The sequence below is a fragment of the Dermochelys coriacea genome, chromosome 8 (genome assembly GCF_009764565.3).
Source record: "Dermochelys coriacea isolate rDerCor1 chromosome 8, rDerCor1.pri.v4, whole genome shotgun sequence".
NCBI lineage: Eukaryota > Metazoa > Chordata > Testudines > Dermochelyidae > Dermochelys > Dermochelys coriacea.
In genome coordinates, this window is record NC_050075.1 from 7,595,584 (window position 1) to 7,612,559 (window position 16,976).

The window sequence follows — 16,976 nt, forward strand, 5'->3', positions numbered from 1 at the left end:
AGAATAAATGCTGGGAGTGGGAGTTTGATAGGAAGGCCTCTGCCACTTAGGGAAAGATGCTTTTGATGTTCCCTGCCATTAAGTAGCAGGGCGGACAATGGGAAAGAGCATTTAAACCAGTGGTAGTTAACGTCAGCTTCAGTGGACCCCAAGGGGGCTGCCTGAAATTTTACTATAGAAGAGCATTACTCTGGCAAATTATAGTTCTGCTGGAAAGGATATTCAAGTGCAAAAGAGGAAATCAGCATGAGCTCAGCAAATGCCTTTTGTAAAGTAACTTGCTGCAACCACATTGTGTAGGCTGACTCCATACGTGAAAGGAACAAGATGGAGGGGGGGGGAGGGGCACAGGCACCTATGCTTTCAGAATTAGCTTGCCAAAATAACCTCACTCTAGCTATGAAGCTGCTGTTGCTCCTTCTTTGAGGGCTGTAGCTGATAGCTTTGGGGGTCAGCGGAGCAAAGAGGCTGATCCTGCTTCCTCCAGGGGAGACATGATGGCTGGAGAGAGAAACTAGGGCAATGATTCCTGTTCCTCTGGACTGAAGGGCTTATTGGTCCTATCCTTGTTCTTCCAGCTACTGTATGAGGGAGATATAGTATGAGACAATCCTTGCTCTAGATGGTAGATGTGAGGGGAAGGAGGCCAGAAACCAGGGACATTGAGTGATGAAAAACCTTTCCTCCTTCCTTCTTGTTTCTCCCTCAACAGAAAATGTCAGCCTTTTGGTCTCCGCACTGCCCCACCAAGTTGTTCCTCAGGAAGGCCTGCTAGTCCATGATAACTGTGCTTTATCAATCCTGGGCCTCCTTTCAGGCACTTAGTTAAATCATCTCAAATCAGTTTTAGGCTGCTCCCTCCCAGCCCACACAACCTGCTTGGCCATCTCCTCTTTGACCCCTTCCTTCAAACGCATGTAAGGAGTTATCACCGTCTTTGTGCTTCTCAAAGCCTCCTGTCTCTGCATTGTCCTCAGACTATCCTTGTGAGCCATTAGCTTGAGAACAGAAGTCCAAAGTAGAATCATAGGACTGGAAGGGACCTTGAGAGGTCATCTAGTCCAGTCCCCTGCACTCATGGCAGGACTAAGTATTATCTAGACCATCCTTGACAGGTGTTTGTCTAACCTGCTCATAAAAATCTCCAATGATGGAGATTCCACAACCTCCCTAGGCAATGTATTCCAGTGCTTAATTGCCCTGACGGTTAAGAAGTTTTTCCTAATGTCCAGTCTAAACCTTCCTTGCTGCAATTTAAGCCCATTGCTTCTTGTCATGTCCTCAGAGGTAAAGAAAAACAATTTTTCTCCCTTGTCCTTTTAACAACTTTTTACGTACTTGAAAACTCTTATCATATCCCCTCTCAGTCTTCTTTTTTCCAGACTAAACAAACCCAATTTTTTCAATCTTCCCTCATAGGTCATGTTTTCTAGGCTTTTTTAATTATTTTTGTCGCTCTTGTCTGGACTCTATCCAATTTCTCCACATCCTTCCTGAAATGTGGCACCCAGAACTGGACACAATATTCCAGTTGAAGCCTAATCAGCGCAGAGTAGAGTGGAAGAATTACGTCTCATGTCTTGCTTACACACAAATAAATGACCTGCAACTGCTGTATAACTGGTTAACTTACTATATACAGACAGGTTTCAGAGTAGCAGCCGTGTTAGTCTGTATTCACAAAAAGAAAAGGAGGACTTGTGGCACCTTAGAGACTAACAAATTTATTTGAGCATAAGCTTTCGTGAGCTACAGCTCACTTCATCGGATGCATTCCACCGATGCATCCGATGAAGTGAGCTGTAGCTCACGAAAGCTTATGCTCAAATTTGTTAGTCTCTAAGGTGCCACAAGTACTCCTTTTCTTTTTATCCACAGACATAGACTACATGGTTCTTAAGTGGGTATCCAAACAGAGGCCTCATCCAGCACAGCTGTACTGTAGCAGGAGCTGTTTCTCATATGCCAGCAGGTATCATGGATATTGATCCCTAGCTGCTGACCAGTATTCCCCAGGAAATGTAGGTGGCATTGGCAGGGAGGGGGCAGGGGAGAGCTGCTTCCTGTTTCCTCAGAGGAACAGGAGATGTTGGGGCAAATACTGTTTCATGTTTCTAAGGGCCTGGGAATGGATGGCATGGGGGAAGATGCGCATACTCCATCATCTGGCAAATGCTGGAATACCACAACCTGTCCCCACAGGAAGGTGAGATTTTTGTTAGTTTTGTGGAGGAAGTGCACTTTCTGTGGCCTATATGGGTGAAGGCAGCATGAAGAGGAGCCCTCCCTAATCCCTTTGCAGAGGTAGGTGGAATGCAGAGAGTTCCCTTCCAAGCTATGTTCTCAGGTTCCTTTATCAACGAGGGCTGGGACATGGGAGCTGCTGCTTGTTGCCCAGAGGCTGCAGGTGGCACAAAAGGGATGCTCCTTGTCAGTGGTAGGGAGCATTACCCCCATTCCCAGAGGGTCGCTCCCTGGGTATAGGGTTATATTTGGTGCACAGCATACTGCAGTTTCCCCAGGAGGAGAGAAACTAGTCTGGCACTGTGAAGAGACACGAGAGGTGTAGAATAAGTGGGAGGCCTCCGGTGCAATACCATTACAGCTCGGTGTCCCTGGCCGGTTCCCTTCATTTAGCCCTGTGACCTCGCTCCCATCCCTGTTGTATCTTTAGTTGTCACCCATACTTAATTGAGATCCCAGACCTTGTGGATCCTCCCCTTAGCCTGGTGGAGGTCCTTTAGTAGTGGGCGGACTCTGCCCGCCCATCTCCAGGATCCCAAGAGACTGCTGTCTGACCAGGGGAGTGGAGGAAGCACTGGAAGGAGGGTGTGTCCTATTCCAGTGGTGCCAACTCTCATGATTTTGACACGAGTCTCACAATATTTGGAGTTTTGCTTTAAGCCCCAGCTCCAGGAGTTGTGACTGCAATGGGAATCTCAGCTTTTGTTTCACAGAAAAAAAGTTTTTAAACCTCATGGTTAGGGAGAAAAGCCTGAAAACATGTCCTTCAGACACCAGAATGCAAATATAAAAGACCCTGATTATTATGACAGGTTTCAGAGTAGCAGCCGTGTTAGTCTGTATTCGCAAAAAGAAAAGGAGGACTTGTGGCACCTTAGAGACTAACAAATTTATTTCAGCATAAGCTTTCGTGAGCTACAGCTCATTTCATCGGATGCATCATTATTATTATATGAACAACAATCCTGATGGGGGGGCACTAAATCCTAATATTTGAGTGCTTAGGGTTGGCAACATTAAGCGGGGAGGAAGCAGGGGGTTTAGGAGCTGGAGCTGAGGGGGGGACTCCCTATTCTCTGGGGTAGGGTGGAGCTGGCACACCATGGGCGACCTCTGTTGTGGTACAGGGGGAAGGGCTAGTCCTCTGTAAAGGGATGGAGGCAGGAGGGGGTAATCTCTGCGTGGCACTTTGGGGGCGATCTCTGTCTTGGCATTAGGGAGAGGGGCCATTCCACCCAGGTGGTGGGAGGATGGTGTCTGTGTCACAGGGCAGAGGGGCTGTTCCCCGCAGGTGGGTCTCTGTGGCAATGGGGGGGGTCCGTTCCCCGGGGGTGGAGGAGGGTCTTTGCAGCACGAGGGGGGTCTGTTCCCGGGGGGGGTCTCCGCGGCACGGGGGGTCTGTTCCCCGGGGGGGGTCTCTGCAGCACGGGGGGTCCGTTCCCCGGGGGGGGTCTCTGCGGCACGGGGGGGTCCGTTCCCCGGGGGGGGTCTCCAACGCACGGGGGGGTCCGTTCCCCGGGGGGGGTCTCCAACGCACGGGGGGGTCCGTTCCCCGGGGGGGGTCTCCGCGGCACGGGGGTCCGTTCCCCGGGGGGGTCTCTGCGGCACGGGGGGGTCCGTTCCCCGGGGGGGGTCTCCGCGGCACGGGGGGTCCGTTCCGCGGGGGGTTCCCCGACGCACGGGGGGGTCTCTGCAGCACGGGGGGTCCGTTCCCCGGGGGGGGTCTCCGCGGCACGGGGGGTCCGTTCCGCGGGGGGGGGTCCCCGACGCACGGGGGGGGTCCGTTCCCCGGGGGTGGGGGAGGGTCTCTGCGGCACGGGGGGGTCGGTTCCCCGGGGGGTGGGGGAGGGTCTCTGCGGCACGGGGGGGTCCGTTCCGCGGGGGGGGTCCCCGACGCACGGGGGGGTCGGTTCCCCGGGGGTGGGGGAGGGTCTCTGCGGCACGGGGGGGTCCGTTCCGCGGGGGGGGGGGTCTCCGACGCACGGGGGGGTCGGTTCCCCGGGGGTGGGGGAGGGTCTCTGCGGCACGGGGGGGTCCGTTCCGCGGGGGGGGTCTCCGACGCACGGGGGGGGTCGGTTCCCCGGGGTGGGGGAGGGTCTCTGCGGCGCGGGGGGGGGTCCGTTCCGCGGGGGGGGGGGTCTCCGACGCACGGGGCAGGGGAGTTGTTCCCCGGGGCTCGGGGATGGAGGCGGCCCTGAGCGGCCAACTCCCTTCCCGTCCCCTAGCGGAGACGTGCCGCTGGCGTGAGCCGGCCGGGCCGCCAGAGGGCGCCGCCCCCTCGGTTGCCCGGGCTGGGCTGAGTCGGCTCGGCCCGTCTCCTCAGCTCCAGCCGCGGGCCGCGCGCGCGGCTTCCGTGACGCGCCCCCTGCGCGGCCCGGCCCGGCCCAGCCCGCTCCCCCTGCCCGAAGCCGGCGGCCTGGCCCAGCGCGGAGCGGAGCCGGCGCCATGTGGCTGGGCCCCGAGGAGGTGCTGCTGGCCAACGCGCTGTGGGTCACCGAGCGGGCCAACCCCTTCTTCCTGCTGCAGCGGCGGCGGGGCCACGGCAAGGGGGGCGGCCTGACGGGTGAGGGGCCGGGCGGGACCCGGGGCCGAGGCCGGGGTGGCCCAACGGTTGCTTGCAGCCCAGAGGGCGGGAGCCGGGCCTGGGGCCGGCCTGACCGGTGAGGGGAGCCCGGGGCGCCCCCAGACGGGGTGAGGGGCGCCAGGCCTGGGGCAGGGCGCCGGGATCCCTTCTCCGCCCCTTTCCTGCCCATACGGATCCTAGGCAGGGCGAGGGTCATGAGGGCGGGATCCCTCTGCCTTATTCGTGGCCGTAGGGATCCCAGGTCTGGCGCCCCTCGCGTGTAAACGCCCCTCGCGTGCAAGGTGCGTGTGTTTGGTGAGCGACGAGACTGACGTGCAAATAGCGACGTGAGCTGAGCTCCGCAGCGATCCCCAGCGTGCATTTAGCGGCTGTTCCCCATCCCCAGTTAGGTAGGGCAGGTAGGCCAAGGTGCATGGACCGTAGGCCTGTTAAATTTCTAAACAGGCGCCTTCATGTGTTCTCTTTGGCTGCCCCGCCTCAGGCTTGGGAGACTTTACCTTAGACCTTAGTCCATCCCCTGCTTTGCTGCACGTTGGGCTACCCGCATTTGCCGTCCTCGCCTGTCAACTGGCCTTCTCTCCAAATCTTCCCATTTCACCGTTGAGGTGCTTGATGTTGTTCAGAACTGTTCGTTTCCATGTTATGCGCCCGCTTCCTCTCGTTCTTCTTGCGCTTTCTGGCTTCCATTCAAGGGCGGTCTTTGGTAAGCGTTCTTTTTCCATTCTCGGCACATGTCCCAGCCACTGATGTCGTCTTTTGTAGATTATTTGTGAGAGGGTACTTTGTCCAGTAATTTTTCTGACTTCTTCATTCGTCTTCCTCTCTCTCTCTCTATGTTATTCCCAGTATTCTTCTCAGACATTTGTGATGAAATGCATCCAGCTTTTGCATATCTTTCTTGGTAAGTTGCCATGTCTCACTGCTATATGTTGTGATGGCAATAATGCTTGGGAGAAGTTCCCTGTAAAGATCTGCAAGGCCATTTCATTGCCCTCCTTAAAACTCTCCTTTGCAGTAACATCTACAAAAATCATGACAAAGGTTAGGCTACTGGTTTGCTGTGACCACTGCCTGTCATGCTCACCGATATTGTCTCATTGTTTCTTTGTGCTGCTCTGTATCCACGCATTGCCTCTTATACTTAGATTAGACGCTCTTTGGGGCAGGGACCATCCTTTTGTTCTGTTTGTACTGGGCCCTATGCAGTCGGATCCTGGGTCATGACTGGGGCTTCTAGAAGCTATCACAATATAAATAATAATAATAGAAGTAGATGGAATTATATTTTTCTGCATGGGAAAAGATGGTTGTTTGTATGATATTCGTATAGTCTTGACTTGCTAGAGTATCTTCCTTTCTGTGGATTTGTATAGTTGGCAGCCTTTATATGAGTACAAGAAAGGTATTATAGTTTTAATGTGCACTATGAGAGAGTGTTTTGTGATGGATGCAGTTGGTTTAGACTTTACAGTTAAGAATATTTTGTTACAGTTGCAAAATTGGTGTTGTTTACTGGTCAGTGAGAATTATTCATTTTATTTGTATATGCCAGATTTGGGTATGAAGTGTAGTGACGGAAGTGATCATAAAGGGTTTAACTATGATCAAAAACCAAAGTGTGCAAGCACTTTTAAAACATCCCTCAATAGAATACATACAACTTTCATCATGTGAAATGCAGAATTAGTTATGTAAATAATGCAAAATGTATAGGTCACATTTAAGTTAGTTTGTAAAATGTATCGTCAGTTTTAACATATCAACACTAGTTAATCAAATGTACTCAATATAAGATGATGTAACATTTACATAAATTGCAGTAGTTGTGCATTTTTCCACAATGGTTAAAGGTGAGCGGTTTTTATTCTGTTTATATAGTGTATATCAATTATTTGAATAGCCTTAATTATATTTTTTTTTTATGCTGGAATTTCCTGTTTTCAAAAAGAAGCTATAAGAATAGCTGTATCTCTGGTGCTGTGGATTTCCTGAAAGTTTTAACATTTAAACTCGAGCAATTAAGTGACTGAACCTACAAGCCAATTTGGTTCCAGTGGAAACTTTTTTTAACATCTAAAAAGGATAGTAAAGGAGTACTTGTGGCACCTTAGAGACTAACAAATTTATTAGAGCATAAGCTTTCGTGAGCTACAGCTCACTTCATCGGATGCATTTGGTGGAAAAAACAGAGGAGAGATTTATATACACACACAGAGAACATGAAACAATGGGTTTATCATACACACTGTAAGGAGAGTGATCACTTAAGATAAGCCATCACCAACAGCAGGGGAGGGAAAGGAGGAAAACCTTTCATGGTGACAAGCAAGGTAGGCTAATTCCAGCAGTTAACAAGAATATCAGAGGAACAGTGGGGGGTGGGGTGGGGGGGGAGAAATACCATGGGGAAATAGTTTTACTTTGTGTAATGACTCATCCATTCCCAGTCTCTATTCAAGCCTAAGTTAATTGTATCCAGTTTGCAAATTAATTCCAATTCAGCAGTCTCTCCTTGGAGTCTGTTTTTGAAGCTTTTTTGTTGAAGAATAGCCACTCTTAGGTCTGTAATCGAGTGACCAGAGAGATTGAAGTGTTCTCCAACTGGTTTTTGAATGTTATAATTCTTGACGTCTGATTTGTGTCCATTCATTCTTTTACGTAGAGACTGTCCAGTTTGGCCAATGTACATGGCAGAGGGGCATTGCTGGCACATGATGGCATATATCACATTGGTAGATGCGCAGGTGAACGAGCCTCTGATAGTGTGGCTGATGTGATTAGGCCCTATGATGGTATCCCCTGAATAGATGTGTGGACAGAGTTAGCAACGGGCTTTGTTGCAAGGATAGGTTCCTGGGTTAGTGGTTCTGTTGTGTGTATTTGCTTCAGATTGGGGGGCTGTCTGTAAGCAAGGACTGGCCTGTCTCCCAAGATCTGTGAGAGTGATGGGTCGTCCTTCAGGATAGGTTGTAGATCCTTGATGATGCGTTGGAGAGGTTTTAGTTGGGGGCTGAAGGTGATGCATGATAGAGATCTTGTAGGTGTTTGTCTCTGTCTGAGGGGTTGGAGCAAATGCGGTTATATCGTAGCGCTTGGCTGTAGACAATGGATCGAGTGGTATGATCTGGATGAAAGCTAGAGGCATGTAGGTAGGAATAGCGGTCAGTAGGTTTCCGATATAGGGTGGTGTTTATGTGACCATCGCTTATTAGTAGCGTAGTGTCCAGGAAGGGGATCTCTTGTGTGGACTGGTCCGGGCTGAGGTTGATGGTGGGATGGAAATTGTTGAAATCATGGTGGAATTCCTCAAGAACTTCTTTTCCATGGGTCCAGATGATGAAGATGTCATCAATGTAGCGCAAGTAGAGTAGGGGCATTAGGGGACGAGAGCTGAGGAAGCGTTGTTCTAAGCCATAAAAATGTTGGCATACTGTGGGGCCATGCGGGTACCCATCGCAGTGCCGCTGATTTGAAGGTATACATTGTCCCCAAATGTGAAATAGTTATGGGTGAGGACAAAGTCACAAAGTTCAGCCACCAGGTTAGCCGTGACAGTATCGGGGATACTGTTCCTGACGGCTTGTAGTCCATCTTTGTGTGGAACGTTGGTGTAGAGGCTTCTACATCCATAGTGGCTAGGATGGTGTTTTTAGGAAGATCACCAATGGACTGTAGTTTCCTCAGGAAGTCAGTGGTGTCTCAAAGATAGCTGGGAGTGCTGGTAACGAAGGGCCTGAGGAGGGAGTCTACATAGCCAGACAATCCTGCTGTCAGGGTGCCAATGCCTGAGATGATGGGGCGTCCAGGATTTCCAGGTTTATGGATCTTGGGTAGCAGATAGAATACCCCAGGTCGGGGTTCTAGGGGTGTGTCTGTGCGGATTTGTTCTTGTGCTTTTTCAGGGAGTTTCTTGAGCAAATGCTGTAGTTTCTTTTGGTAACTCTCAGTGGGATCAGAGGGTAATGGCTTGTAGAAAGTGGTGTTGGAGAGCTGCCTAGTAGCCTCTTGTTCATACTCCGACCTATTCATGATGACGACAGCACCTCCTTTGTCAGCCTTTTTGATTATGATGTCAGAGTTGTTTCTGAGGCTGTGGATGGCACTGTGTTCTGCATGGCTGAGCTTATGGGGTAAGCGATGTTGCTTTTCCACAATTTCAGCTCGTGCACGTTGGCGGAAGCACTCTATGTAGAAATCCAGGCTGCTGTTTCGACCTTCAGGAGGAGTCCACCCATTCTTTTTGTAGTGTTGGCAGGAAGGTCTGTGTGGGTTAATATGTTGGTCAGAGGTGTGTTGGAAATATTCCTTGAGTCTGAGATGTCGAAAATAGGATTTTAGGTCACCACAGAACTGTCTTTGAAGCCCTAGACCTCTAGAAACTACAGATAGCTTGTTCAGTGCGTCTGAATGTTTTGGGGGAGTAGAAGAACATAGGGTTATGACTGAGTCAATTAAGTACTTGCGTTCTTAAAAGTTTGAGCACAATAGCATTTAATGTTTTCAGTCCAATATGCCATATGTAAATTGTACACACTTGGCACTCAATCATGGCAAGTATTTAGAGAAAATAGTATTTTATTTTAAACACTAATATTCTGTTAACCAATTTGTACAAATATGTGCAAAGCGTCTACACCAAAATCAGGCACCCATTGTGCTAGGTACTGTATGTATGGACTGTAAGAGACTGTACATGCCCCAAGAGTTTATAGGATAAGGCTCTAATCTTGCAGTTGATGGCATGTGTGAACCTAATGGTCTACTCTTGCCCTGTCATTTGCAGGATCAGGGCCTCAGTAGACAAGACAGACAAAGGGTGGGAGAAAGGAAGTAGTATTATTTACGTTTTACAGATGGGGAACTGAGACACGAGATTAAGTGACTTGTCCAAGTTCACACAAGAAATTTTGGGTATATGTAGAAACTGAACCAAGATCTCTTGGATCCCAGTCCAGTTCCTCAACCACAGGAGAACACTAAAATATTGAGGACATTACAAAATTAATTATCATCTACTGATGTGTATACATAATATAACATATAGAAATATGGTGCAAATAACTAATTATTCAATTTGCTCCCCAAACCGACACAGTGAAGGGGAGGGGATATTGTTTTGGGTTGACCCAGAAAAAGAATTTTTGGCAAACCAAAAATTTCAGAAGATTTTCCTTTTGGATCGAACCTGAAACAGTTCAGTTTTTAACCTGTTTTGTTTCAAATTTTACTTGAATTTTATTTAAAAGTTGTTTTGAATTGAAATGTTTCATTTTAAAAATGTTAAAACAAAGCATTTTGATTTTTTTTTCTGATTTCTCCCCTCCCTGCCCCATTCCTCTGACCATAACAATTTGGTGAATTTAATACAAATTCACAAAGTGTGTAGTCAATCTGAAGCTGTGGTTTTTGGCAAAAAAAAAAAAAAATCTTGGATGAAAAATTTCCCGCAGCTCTAGGTGCAAATTACCATATTTAAAGTTGGACACTAAAATATTATCTCTCAAGCAGTTTCCTATAACTAAGAAGCTGGAAGAGCAGAAAATTCTTTCAAGTTAATTAGTGACCTTGCCATGCGGATGTAATATCTATGAGATGTATAGATTCTATGGTGATGGATACTGCAGCAAACCCTAAAATAAGTAGACCTGGTACCAACAATTATATTAAGTTTTTAAGTTAAGGTTTACAGAAAAAATACAATGGCTCTTAGAATTTTTTCCAAATATGGTTATTTCTTTAAAATTTTCATAACAGTATAACAAGCATATCCTCTTAGATGTGGGAGGAGACGACTAATTTGTATCTAGTTATCAGCAGATTAAAAAATTACCCAAAACAATTTCCATTAACTGTTTTCAAATATAGAGCTTGCAGGTGGCTAATTTAGAATTTGTGTTTAAATGATTCTTGTCTCTAGTTGGTTTTTTTGGAGGAGGTGCGGGAGTTGTTACATTTCTTTCAGTACTCTTTTAGTATATATTGCTTGGGAGACTGGCAGCTATCAAAAATGAACAGTATAAATATACAAATGCTGAAGCCTCTCTTACTGTTTATATGTAATAGAATAAGTGATAAACCAGTTTAGTGCTATTCAGTAGCATTGCAGGAGATAAATTTTAACCATTATCTAATCTTTTGAATCATTATCAAAGTTCTCAGAGAGTTTCATTTTATCCTCTTCAATCATTTTCAAACAAATGATTTCTGGGATGTAAAAATCATCAAGATAAATGTTTTGGCTTGAAATTTCACTCTGAAGTTAGGAGGAAGTGAAAACTCCATAAAATCTCTTTTGATCAGCATGAAGTCACCAATTCAGGAAAGCATGCATGTTCAGGTCAACACTGAAGCAAGAGCTTAACTTTAAACATGTGCTTAAGTGTTCTAAATAGGGATGAACTAAGCATGTGCTTATGTGCTTTTTTGAATTGTGGCAAAGTCCTTCCACATCCTGTGGGTGGGAGTCTGTAAGTCACAAAAAATAAGTTTTCTTTTGCCTTGCAGCCTGAGGATTCATTCTTTCTTGTGATAGGAGTGAGGGAAGTTGTTAGGCTTCTGATCCCTCTGTAACCTGGAAGGGAATTCTGTAACATCTTCTGATAGAAAGAGGATCACCTTTTAACATTCAGATTTAGCATCAATTTAACAAACAACCAAATCACAAAACCAAACAGGTTTCCTCCCTCCCCCCCCCTTTTCTGGCTGCTATCCACAGTGTATCAATATTTAGTTCCAAAAGTACTTTCCTTATTTTAGTACAGTTTCATACTGTTCATACCAAAGACTTCTCTGCTTGTGCAATCTGACCCCACTCCCATCTAAATTGCTATTTAAGAAGTGATTAAATCAAATATGCCTTTTAGAAATGTCACTGAGACCTGTGAGCATTGGCTTTTGCTAGTATTTGCTCAGATATTTCTCTCTATTTGGTCCTACTATGGTTGAGTTTATCATCTTACCTGCTGTTTGCAAAGGTGGCACTGAAAGCTGTGGCCTACAAAAATCCTCTGCTGTATTATTTTTGGATTTTGTCATCCTTAAAATCTCTCCTCATTTTATAAGAATATGAAATCTATAGGATCTATAACTTTTGGTTCTTTTAATAATGTTTTAGGTACATCAATGAAAACTCTCCGGAACTACCCAAAAGTATTCTCCATGTTGGGAACTGGTCTCCACCCCTAAAAACTTATTTATATTTTTCAAAGAGGGCTTATGGTTTGAGTGCTTGCCGTTTGAAAATTATTTATCTTAGATTTGAATATCTCCAGAAAAATTCTTTCCTGTGTGTTAATTACAAACACTTTCATAGGAATATCTCCTTCCAAAGAAAGTTGAAAGGGAGAGTGTCACCTTGAGGCTTATAACGGACATCTGAATGCAGCCTTAACTATGAAGTTATTAACAGTGAGCTGTAGCTATTCAGTACAGATAATTTGTTTGCTCCTATGACTGGATGCTCACCATACCCTCTTCCAAGACTGAGACACCACTGCTCACCTATCCCCTAGGAATGCCAAGGCGTCATGCATATTGCTTCCACCATCCATTTGAGACTACATTTCTCCAACTCTCTTATCAGTAACTCACTTTGTTTATCTTCACGTCTTTTGTTTCCTAGGTCTGCTTGTGGGAACCCTTGATGTGGTTTTGGATTCCAGTGCTAGAGTCGCCCCTTACCGGATCTTGCACCAGACTCAGGACTCGCAAATCTATTGGGCAGTGGCATGTGGTAGGTACTACTGTGATTACTGGCAGGTGGCTGCATACATATTGTTGCACCATTCAAACAGTGAGTTATACTAAGGTTGAATGTTACAACTCTCACAGGAGTTATGGATTTTTAATGTGTCCACAACTTTTTTGTGATGATAATAGGTGAACCAATTCATTAAGAACCTTAACCTTGACAGCTCTTAAGTCAAACTTCCAAGCAATATGGGTTGCTAAAACTGGCTGAGCTCCAAAATCTGAGGTCCCGTGAACTCTCAACGAGAGCTTTAATTTCTTTAGGGGTTGTGTGGATTCTCCCTCCTCTGAGGTGTGCATGTATGTATGCACGCCTGCAGGGGCAATAATTTGGAGAATTTAACTGGGTTTACTAAGGACTCCTGTGGCAGGGCAACTACTGTGCTCCGATGTGCTCATTGGTAGCAAAGCACAAAATGGGAACGTGTACAAAAATGGGGAGATGAAGGTTATTCAGGGTGCTGATCAATACCCATGATTATCTCTTTACTATATTGTCATGGCTTAGTCCTTTTCAGCCTAATTATAATTAGTGCGTGATTTTTCCTTTAACAAAGCGTAATGAGAACTCCAGCCCCACATATCATCTGCATCCCTTGTACTTGTAAAGCACCATTGCTGTACTGGAATCTTACCATTCCTTACTGCATAAGGCCAGGTATGAGTTGGATAATGTGTCCTTTTAAAGGCTATGATCAAGTGTCTTGATGTGTTTGGTCTTTTGGCCCCGAGATGAAAGCCTTGTCTGTGTCTCTTGGACCATGAAGTACAAACATTGTCTACTAAGTTATATCTGATAGAGAAGGTTGTTTGGTTATTGAGAGGCTTTCAGTCCTACCCACTGATGAGGAGAAAATTGTATTCAATTCAACCTTATGGGTCAGATTGACCAGTGTATGATGGGAAATCTTTGCTGTAGGGAAGTAAAATGTGAGCCTAAAAATAATCTCCCTCTGATCCCACAAATATCAGTTTCTGCCCCTGTTCCCCTCCTTCCTCCAGATGGCCATGCAGTCTCTCCTGAAGAGCTGCTTAAAGCCTACAGGAGTGGAGAAGCTTAGAACTGATGGGTTTCTGTGGAGGAACGCAGCAACTCCCATTTGTGGGGAAGAAGATACAGGAAGAAAGCAGGAAAGGAAAATGGTGCGTGAGAAACTCGGAGCAGAAGGAAGCAGCATTTTTATGGATGTACATGATGCAAATTGGGATTTATATAGCAATGTGACAACAGTAAATTGTGCAACTAGCCTCAGAATCTCATTATGTATGGAGCCCTGCACCTAAGGAAGAATGTAAAGTGCATGGGCAGCAACATTAGTATCACCCTGTCTGGCATGCCTCACCACTGAGAGTGACTATTTCAGGGAAGACTGTCAGAAAACAAGGGCAGACACCCCAAACTGGTGGTATGTTCTATAATGAGATTTCACCAAGCTAGTAAAAAATGTGAACTCCTGGATCATCGTAGCAGTCTTACCATGGAGTCACAGTCAGTCCCCTTAGTCTCTCCAGCCTATCTTGCTATGCAGATAAACTGAACTTTGTGATAAAAGGTTATTAAAACCAAAAATCACACCACATCAGGTTTCTCCCCAGTCCCAAAACCCCTAGATCAATTGGTACTCTGGATCTTACACCAAAGACAACACTGGCAGCCAGGTCTTTAGTAAACTAACTGAAGATTCCTTCTCTAGAAAAGGAATTAGAATTATTGAGAGCTTAAAGTAGGTAAACCATCGTTTGTGACTCCAAATGGTGGCAGTGATGTAATAGACTGCCAGTTTCCCAAAAGTTTTTTCCAGGGCTATCCAGAATAATTCTGGGGATCTCAGTCTTCTCTCTGTTGTTCTGCCCTGTTCTATTCTGCCTAAATATATACTAATCCATTTAACTCCTTTGATATTAACGCACAAGTGAATTGGCCTACAGCTCTGGCCTGAGTCGGTCTATCAGGGTCACAATTAGCTTCTGAGTTAACTACTTTAATCCTTGATTTACCTCTAAGAAATGCAGTTTTGTGTGCTAAAAGGAACTATATAGCAAGTATTTGGTTGCTGATAAAATGATTAAAATATATACTTTAGAGAGAAGACTTATCTTTATTTACAGGGTTTTATATTGATGTAAGAAAAAAGAATGAAGAAAATTACAAGATGTTATTACATATGTATATTTAAGGTTGTAAAATTAGTATAAGTGCTCTAGCTTAGATTGAAATAACATGTGATATGGTATAAATGTGAGTGGACAGAGTTATAGTTGTATATGCAACCTCAACTTTTGTCCTTGATTATTGAGTGATTAACTGTAAAGTCCTAACATTCTTGTAACATAGTGCTACCTATGGAACAATAATACTCTGCATGACTAGTGTCTTTCATAGAAAGATCTCAAATGATAATGAAGGGTCAAGTTCCCTTAAAGTCATACAGCAAGAACTCAAGCTCCTGGAAAAAAAACAGAATTCCAGATTCATTCCCATGCTATAAAAAATATGCTTCCTCCAAGTCCAAAGCACCAAGCAGATACTTAGGTATCTTTAGAATAAGTCATTTAAGATTGTATGATCCTTGTAATTTCAAAACACGTATCAATGGTTAAAGTTAGGCTAAAGGTAAACTTCTTTCCTCCTGGCTTTGTGTATATTTGTCTATACTCCATTGACCTAGTGAAGACAAAATTCATGGTCCCCTGAGCAATATTTCTTGCTGATTCTAGTTTCTGGTTTCAGATCTTGGGGTTGTTTTGGTTTGTGTAACCACAGACAAGCTGGGGTAATTTCATTGTTAGGTGTCCAACTATAGACTTTTCAGCTGTGACTCATTTGTTGCTGAGGTTGCCTCTTAACAAGGTAAGAAAAAAACCTGGTGTAGAGCAAGAGCTTCAAGGAGCTTTGTATCTTCCCTTGTCACCCCTTCTCCCCCTTTCTTTCATCAACCCTGGTGCAGGTGTTATATCAATAAAATAAAAACCAGCAGGATCTTATTAAAGGGGATAAGACAAAATGTCACATTTATTGTGAATACAAAAAGTATCATAGTGGGCAGTCAGTTATAGCTATAACATTTCATTCAGTTTCACATTCATTCACACGTTCGTTTATACACACACACACAAAGCTTCTGCAGCTGCTGTATAGTTACCAGTCCTGAATGTAGCTTGAGTTCGTGGCTTGGGTCCGTAGCTTGTGGTGGCTAACTGGCCAGGAAAGCCGGGCACAAGGAAGAGCTGGGCCTCTGTTGGGAATTCACTGATGCCCTTCCATGTTGAAAACAGAATGTTACCCTTCAAAGTCTTCCATCTCACCCATCCTTTTTGTAGGCTTTAGTTTGAATCCAGAGTCTATAGGTCTTGCTGTGTCACGCTGCCTCTGGCTCCGGTGTGATTGATCACCCGTCAATTGCGGACATGACTTTCAGCCTAGGACCTGGCTTTGATGTTTCTTCAATTGTACTTTTGTTCTTTTCTTTTGAGGGTGGACTCCTCTTACTTTGTCAGGGCTGTTGTCTGCATCGTCAGCCATTGGGTGTTTACATTTTATTTCATCAGGACAAGCTGGGGCTGAAGGTTGATTCCATCATCCATCCATACCTCATTAACACATCTAAACTAAACTAATAAGATTACAGCAGGGTTTTGCAAAAATGAAGGTTGCAGCAAGCTTTTACAAAATGAAGTGAGCATTTTAAAATGGAGTTTGGGACAAGTGAAAATGGAGTTTGAGTTACAATATGGACAAGTGTAAGGAATGGCAAACAGTGAACAGAAGTTACAATATAGACAAGTATAATGAATGACAAACAGTGAGCAGAAGTTACAATGTTGAAACAATGTAAGTTTCAGCAATTTAAGCAGCAAGTGGATTGAAAGTGAACCTCAATTAGCCAGTTATTGGGGTAACTGGTTTATGAATGAATGTTTCATTCATAAAACTTTGCTTATGAAGTTATATTAATAAAGTGAACAATTAAACACAATTTCATTGATCAGTTCTACACAGGGGCTTCTTTGCCTCCATAGAAATTTCTTGGTAGGATGGATGCTGTGTCATTAAAGCAATTGAAATGTTCACCTACACATTTTTAGGAATCCCATTTCTATTCTGTTTTCAATTGGGAGCGAGTCCTGTACATAATTGAAGTAGGATTTTAGAACTTACTGGAATTTAATTGAGGAGGAAGTTTACAAACATTTTAGACTTAAACATAAATTGATTTATCTTTCAGTTGCATTTCATTATATTTCTTACTTTATCTGCTAACTACCAGAGTTCTTAGTTTTTCTGTGAAAGCTTCCATCTATCTTCTCTGCTTTCATACTGCTCTGAAGTTATAACAATGAATATCTGACATAACCATTTCCATTACTCCATGGTTCTGACTTGAATGCAAAGTTGAGC

General features: G+C 45.0%; 1 protein-coding gene across 1 annotated transcript in view; it reads left to right on the top strand.

Moving 5' to 3' along the window:
• The first annotated feature begins 4,576 nt into the window (after positions 1-4,576).
• TBC1D9B (TBC1 domain family member 9B) overlaps positions 4,577-16,976 on the top strand; it is a 44,568-nt gene continuing 32,168 nt past the window's right edge. The window contains 2 exon segments of the mRNA XM_043490921.1: positions 4,577-4,807; positions 12,450-12,560. Of these exon segments, the coding sequence (XP_043346856.1) occupies positions 4,690-4,807; positions 12,450-12,560 (229 nt within the window). The 5' untranslated portion in view covers positions 4,577-4,689.